Below are 7,699 nucleotides of genomic sequence, written 5' to 3' on the forward strand. Positions count from 1 at the left end.
AGTCCCATGTTCCAGCGTTGTCAGCAGTGTTTATTCCAGGGATCTGGAATGTGGAGGCAGACTTCCTCAGCAGATCGGAACGGCAGGAGGGGGAGTGGGCCTTGCACCCTGAGGTGTTCAGGGACATCACGATATGCTGGGGAGTTCCGGTGATAGACTTGATGGCTTCAAGGCACAATTGTCAAGTCCCGTTGTTCTGTTTGAGGACCAGAGATCCGAGAGTGTGGGCAGTGGATGCCATGACTGTACCTTGGACATTCAGGCTGGCTTATGTATTTCCACCCTTTCCAATGCTGGCTCGAGTTCTCAAAAGGTTTCGACTTCAAGAGTTGCAGGTGATTCTGGTGGCTCCAGACTGGCCCAAGAGGTCCTGGTATTTGGACATGCTCGGGTTGTCAGTAGCGCCTCCATGGCGTCTAACTCTTCATCCAGACCTGCTTTGTCAAGGTCCATTCTTTCACCTGGACCTAGCTCCGCTAAATTTGACGCCATGGCTTTTGAAATCTTATTATTGGAAAAGAAGGTGTTTTCAGGTGCTGTGATCCAGACGATGTTAAAAGCTAGGAAATCTGTCTCTGCATCAAATTACTATAGGCTGTGGAAGATCTACATCAGATGATGTGAGAGACAGAACGTTCATACCTTCAAATTGGCTAGACTATTGGATTTCCTTCAAGATGGTTTTTCTGCATTCCTTGAAGGTGCAGCTGTCTGCACTTTCCATATTTAAAAAAAAAAAGAGTGGCTCTTTTACCTGAGGTTCCGAGTTTTCTCCACGGTGTGGTGCGCATTCGACTGCCTTATCGTCAGCCAGTAGCTCTGTGGGATTTTTCACTGGTGCTTTCTGTGCTGCAGAAGTCTCCCTTTGAACCTTTGTGTTCAGCAGATTTGAAGTTTGTGTCGTCGAAATTGGCTTTTCTTCTGGCTATTGCTTCGGCAAGGAGAGTGTCAGAGTTGGAAGCGTTGTCCTGTAGGCCTCCCTTGTTAATTTTCCATGAGAAAAGGGCTGTTCTCCATACATTTCCAAAATTCTTACCGAAGGTAGTCTCTGATTTCCATTTAAACCAGGAGATTGTGCTTCCAGTGTTTTGCCCTCCTGAATACACCAGACACTTGGACAAACTGTTGCTTTTGGATGTGGTTTAGGTACTTCTGTAGTTTCATGGTGCCGTGCTACTTCCGGGTTCTACGCTCGCCACGAAATATGTCAAAAAAAGTAACTTAACTCCATGCCAACATGGATAGTTCATACCCCCACTATCCATGTTGGCATGGAGTTGATTTTAAATCGCGTAGCGAGCCACCGAGCCCCGCAAGGGGACTCAGACGCACGGCGCCATACTGGTGCCGTGAAACTACAGAAGTACCACGGTTTATGCGTTGCGTGTTTACTTGGACAGTGAAGTCTTTTCGCAAGACTGATACCTTGCTGATGCTATATGATGTACATAAAAGAAGGTGGCCGGCCTCTAAGCAGATTATCACGAAACGGTTGAGGTAGGTCATTGCTTTTGCCTACACCAAGGTTGGTCCTCCATTTCCGGCCAAGGTAAATGCCCATACCATGAGGTCTGTTGCCTCCTCTTTGGCTGTGCGTCAAGGGGCTTCAGCATAGCAGTTTTGCAAGGCTGCCACCTGGTCCTCTGTTTACACATTCACTACGTTTTACAGGTTTCATGACTTCGCTTTGGAGGACGCTTCATTTGGGCAAGCAGTTCTACGTGCTGCGAACCTGAGCATACCCTCCCAAAGGACTGGCTCTTGTAGGTCCCATGGTTAAGCTGTGTCACCAGGATGGATGATAGAGAAAATGGGATTTTTGTGTGAACTTACTGTTCAAATCCCTTTCTCTGAGTCCATCTTGGTGATAAAGCAATCCCCCCCCTTTACGCTCAGTAAGTAATTATACTGTTTCATGTTACATTTTATGATGATTTTACGGTTAATTTTTTGATTGTGCATATTAATATGTTCAGGCCTTGTACTCAGTATTGTATCCTTGTAGGCTTTTGAAGTTCCCAGGATGCAGTGAGGCATGAGCCTGCCTCTCAAAGGCCATAGGTGCTTTGCTCCTACAGACCCTACTAAATCCCATGGTTAAGCTATGTCACCAGGGTGGACTCAGAGAAAGGTATTTGAACAGTAAGTTATTATTAAAATCCCATTTTTTCCTTGGGATGCATCACAAAGCTGCTCTTTGCCTGATTCCAGAGAAACCTAAATGGAACACCCTCTGCCTGATAGTATAAAGGTATTGCAGAACAGAACAAAGCTTAAAAAAAGTGTATAGTTAGTAATGGTTACTGAAATACATGTATGCGTTGGCTAACTGAAGGTGTTAATTTTTAAAGTGCTCAAGACATATTTTTTTAAACGTTGATTATTTTTATTTTTAAGGGGGAGAAAAAAACGAAGACGACTGTCCTCACTGCAGCCCTTCTTTTATCTGGAATCCCATCTGAGGTGATAAGTCGCTCACTGGATACATACAGCAAGATGGCGGATGTTTTTACTGACCTCTGCGTTTACTTTTTCACCTTTATCTTTAGTCATGAAGTACTTATATTCTTTGGTACCGGAGACCCATGATTGTTTTTCGGGATTTTTCTCTGCAGACCTGCAAACCTCTTGTTATGGTCTAAGAAAAGTAGACAATCGACATAGCAATTCTACGTTACAACTTAAGGAAACCGGCTGTAATCAAAAATATCCAATTCATTTACTACACTAGTTACACAAATTGTACATTTTTAACTGTTTATTTAAAAATAACAGAAAAAAACAATAATTTGTACTTCAACCAGAAACAGTGTATAAAAAAATGTTTGTTCTAATGGAATTCCATATCAAAAAAGGAACTATGGTTGCATGAATGCAACTAAATATAGATCATCTATGCGGTAATGTGTCTTGAAGTTTTTGTAATGCAGTTTAGCTTTTAATAAGGGGTGTGCACACGGTGACATTTTGGCAGGAGATTTTGACTAGATAGTTAAAATCTCCTAGAAGGTTATCCAAAATCTCCCAGTGTTTTGTCTACTTTTAAAGGGTGTACACACTGGGAGATTTTGGCTAATGGACAATTTTGACTAAGCAATGTTGACGAAGCAGTTTTGAAGGTGCATACACACGGGGGAGATATATTGCTAGCAATATAGTGATCTGTCTCATTTTCATCAGCGACCAGAGATGGTTGCTGATGAAAGGGAACCTCTGCCGGTGGTACTGCAGAGGTAATCAGCTGGTCGCAGGAGCCAGCGATTTTAAAACGGGACCGTGCACCCGGCGATTTATCGCCGGGGCACACTCCCATCACTGGCACTATGGTCGCCAGCGACCATATTCCCAGCGATTTCAGCCCCTATCGCAGCCGTGTGTACACGGCTTGAGAGAGATTTTGGCTAGATGCTCGGGAGATTTTGACTAAGCAATTTTGTCTAAGTAATGATAGTCTATGACTGGGGTAGCCAACTCCAGTCCTCGAGAGCTACCAACAGTTAATGTTTTCCAGATCTCCTCACAGAATCACAAGTGAAGTAATTGGCTCCACCTGTGGATCTTTGAAAATGTCTCAGCAGCTAGGTTGTCTGGAAAATGTAAACTGTTGGTAGCTCTCGAGGACCGTGGTTGGCTACCACTGGTCTATGATCTAGTCTAAATTGCATTGCCTGCACAGTCAATCTATGCTAGACAATATTGACTAAGCAGGAGAGAAAAAAGGGAGACACACTGTAAGATATTGATGCTTATAAAGGGTTGTACCCATGAGGATATTTTAATTACATAGTGAAAATCTCCTAGAAGGTTAGCCAAAATCTCCCAATTTTTCTCCTGCTTAGTCAAAATTGCCTATCTTAGATTGCTTAGCATAGATTGACTGTGCAGGCAATGCAATTTTCCCTAGATCATAAGGTGCCCATACACGTTACAATTATTGCATACAATATCGCATCTCATCGCATCACTGTTTTGCGATGAGATCTAGCACAAAAAGTATGTGCAGCACATACTTTTTGTACTAGATCTCATCTCATCGAAACACCAAGATGCGATGAGATGCGATATTGTATGCAATAATTGTAACGTGTATGGGCACCTTTAGACTATCATTACTTAGACAAAATTGCTTAGTCAAAATCTCTAGTGCATCTAGCCAAATTCTCTCTCAAAATTTCTTAGTCAAAATTGGCCATTAGCCAATATATTGCATGTGTACAGGGCTTTAGTCTAAATAAATGATTAAACAAAAAAAATGGATACTCCTATGCTAAACCTATAGTTCTAAAGTTGAATCTGTATAAATGTATTTTTATAAATCGGGCAATATTAATAACGTGTCCTAATACCAGTATGCTAAAACAGACATACAAACCCACATATAACATATAAAATCCTGTATAAGGATAAAGCAGTCTAATTTATAAGATAAGTGCTCTAATAGTCTCAAGGGCAGATTTATTACGCTCGGCGAAGTGACAAAGTCTCTGGTTTTTAGCACCGGCCAATCAGCTTCTAACTGTGAAGTTACAGGCTTGGTTTATAAATTATAGGTAGGAGCTGATTGGCCGGTGATAAAAACCAGACACTTCACCAAGCTTAAAAGTTCCAAGGTTCACAAAGAAGGAATTCTTTTACCATGTACCGATAATTCTGGTTTCCAGGGGTTTTCCTGTGTCTGCCGGCAGACTTCTCTCCTGCTGCTACAGCTGTGTGAAGCAGTATGTGAGGAGAGCAATTGCTCTGCTAGCAATGCATTTCGCCTGCACCTCCGGCTTCTTCAAGAACATCTGTTGTGGCCCTTTGATGACCTCCACTGTTTGACACCCGTAGCCTGAAACTACCTGAAAACCCACAGCCTCTCTTTGGGCACTTTAATGAACCCTGGATTATTCTGCTCGTGGTCTTCACTCTGCAGTAGTCTCTGCAGTGTCTTTACCATGCAATGTCTTTTACTGTTTGGGTATTAATCTCTAGGGATATAATTTCAATATTGTACTTTTACTGTATTAACCCCTTCCCGACGCAGCATGTTTTTGCCTTCCTGACAGAGGCCTTTTTTTCAAATCTGACATTTATCACTTAAGTGGGGATAACTTTTTTTTCTTTTACTTATCCCAGTGATTTTGAGATTGTTTTCCCGTGACACATTGTACTTTAAATTAGTGGTAAATTTTGGTCGATACAGTTTTTTTTTTTTTGTGAAAAATACCAAAATGTCGTAAAAAAATGGAACATTTTGCTATTTGCAAAATGTAAAATTTTCTGCTTGTGAGACAAATAATCATACCACTCAAAATAGTTAATAACTAACATAGACCATATCTAAACTTCATTTTTAAATCATTATTTTAACCGCCTTTAATTTTTTTGGACACTAGGGGGCAGCAGAGTCTAAATTTTACACATCACACATTAAAACGCTGTTTTTGGCTGTTCACGTTTGAACAGCCAATCGCAGCGATCGCCCATGACGGGGGGCATCGCTGCCCCCCCTGGGCAATGAGGGAGGATGTCTGCTGTCAGGGACAGCAGACATCGTCCCTCTGTCACCGCGTCTGTAGACGCGGTGGCACTTTGAAGTCATGACGTACATGTACGTCATGTGTCGGGAAGTACATCCCGGCCATGACGTACATGTACGTCAAATGTCGGGAAGGGGTTAAAATATAATAACATGACTCAAGCTGCTTTGTTGACAGGCCTTTTCTGGTCTACACTACCCTCCACTGACATTTTTTTTTTTTGTTTTAGCTGTTAACCAAAATTCATTGAAGTTACAGTTACATAATGAATATGGTTTTTATGTTGAGGGTGTCCATGTCCGAATTGGAGGAAGGGTTTAGGAATTTAATATGTGCAATATGTAACCCTCTCTTTTTTTCAAGGGAGCAAAAGTAATTGGACATTTGACTCAAAAGCGGTTTCATGGATTGGTGTGGGCTATTCTTTTGTTTTTTTTATCAGTTATGCAGAAAAAGGTATTAAGTTAACTTCGAGAGTGCCATTTGCATTTAGTAGCTGTTGCTGTGAAACAACAAAAACCTGCAGTAAAACACAATCCCCTCTCCATTTGACTGACAGGAAGCCAGCATTTGGTGGTGGTAACCTGCTATTTTCTGCTAGTTGTTGGAAAAACATAGCCCAGGCATTTTTGTGGCGAGTCTGTGATGTCATCTATCATTTCCACCCTGTCTCCATCACAGATTAGTAAAAGCATCAGAGCTATTCACATTTGCGCAGATGGAAAAACTCTTTGATGGTTTGGGAATTGCGTATATATTTGCGAGTGGACAGCAAGCAATTAGCAATCCATTCACAATTCTCTCATAATTTAGTAAGGGACATTTTCTGGGATGCGGTCATTTGGTCTACAGCATGATAGTAGACAGTCATTAGGTCGACACCTAGGTCTAGGCCGACCTAGGAAAATGTCGACATGGTTCTAGGTTGACAGGTCGTTAGTTCGACAGTGTCTAGGCTGACATGGAGTTTTTCACTGTTTTTTGAGCCGACATGTGCCGACAGGCGGTATTTCATGTCCTACCATCCACAAGGGTGTGGTGGGAGAATAAAATAGTGTGCCGAACATAGCGAGGCACCCTGCCCGATGCATTGCGCAGCGAGCGATGCGAGGGGATGCGGTGCACTTTAAACTCTGTCCATGTCGACTGTGTTGACTTTCAGGGAAAAAAACCCGCGAAAAACCCCATGTCGACCTAGACATTGTCAAACTAATGACCTTTTGACCTAGAACCATGTCAACCTTTTTCCATGTTGACCTAGACACATGTCGACCTAATGGTGTCGACCTAATGACTGTCGACCATCATGCTGTAGCCCAAATGAACCCAACCCCATTTTCTCTGTTAACGAAGCAGCTTACTCCTAGCAGACCACTGCAAAGATATGCCTGTCCAATCTGGTTGATTGTAACAAAAATCTGGTAATATGAGGGAGCAAATGACAATCAACCATTTGCCCCCAAACACTTAAAAAAGGTGATAATTGTTGTTTAGACAAGTTAACTCTGATTAAACTAAATTATTTGTGACCATTTTTGTCAATTTTTCTCTTTCATCCATAGGGTATTGTGTGAGTCTGAACGATGGGGTATAGATGGGTGATTAGTTTAGCCAGGCACTTACATTTTTTTTGTGTGTAACTGGCTTCCCCCCCCCCCCCCCCCCCCCACCCCCACCCCCACCCCCACCAGACCAGTTTTAGAAATGTGCCTGGGAGCTCCAGAGGTTTCTTTTTTACCTTCACTTTTTTCAAGCTCTTCAGCAGTCTGACAGTTGAACCCTGCCAGTCTATGTGGGAGTTGCCGTGGGATCTGGTCACACCCTTTGGGGTCTGGAACCCACATCCCCCATCTGCAGGGAAATCAATCCTTGGGGTGTCTCACATCCCATAGTTCGCTGCGGAGATGGAGCTCCAGCAGCCTGCCACCTCCAGCAGCATGGCTGAAGATAAAAGCATGGTATGTATAGACCGGGTGAACAAGCCCAAGCGAAACGTACGTCCCCCAGCAAATTGCCGATCACGTTACCAGCTGTCTGTCTCCGCTGCGTCCAGGACTACACAAGCAGCGTCTGGAGACACGTGCATCGGCGTCCAGAACTGGTAATCGGGCCTCCCTCTGCTGTCTGCGGCTATACCTACATGGATGCCGCGGGCATATAAGAGGGTTTGGTCCATT

General features: G+C 43.0%; 1 protein-coding gene across 2 annotated transcripts in view; it reads left to right on the plus strand.

Annotated features, from left to right (window-relative positions):
* The window catches only part of CAMLG (calcium modulating ligand), a 32,121-nt gene extending 25,067 nt beyond the window's left edge, over window positions 1-7,054 (plus strand). The window contains exons 4-5 of one of the 2 annotated variants that reach the window (XR_014473358.1): window positions 2,398-5,003; window positions 5,657-7,054. Coding sequence is in view for 1 of the 2 variants with exons in the window: in XM_083181804.1 (XP_083037930.1) it covers window positions 2,398-2,589 (192 nt within the window). In the remaining variant the exon portion in view is untranslated. Of the gene's footprint in view, window positions 1-2,397 lie in introns of both variants that reach the window. The other variant, XM_083181804.1, reaches the window with a different exon arrangement.
* Window positions 7,055-7,699: the final 645 nt, after the last annotated feature.

Source organism: Crinia signifera, chromosome 4, assembly GCF_055691185.1.
Source record: "Crinia signifera chromosome 4, ASM5569118v1, whole genome shotgun sequence".
Classification (NCBI taxonomy): Eukaryota; Metazoa; Chordata; class Amphibia; order Anura; family Myobatrachidae; genus Crinia; species Crinia signifera.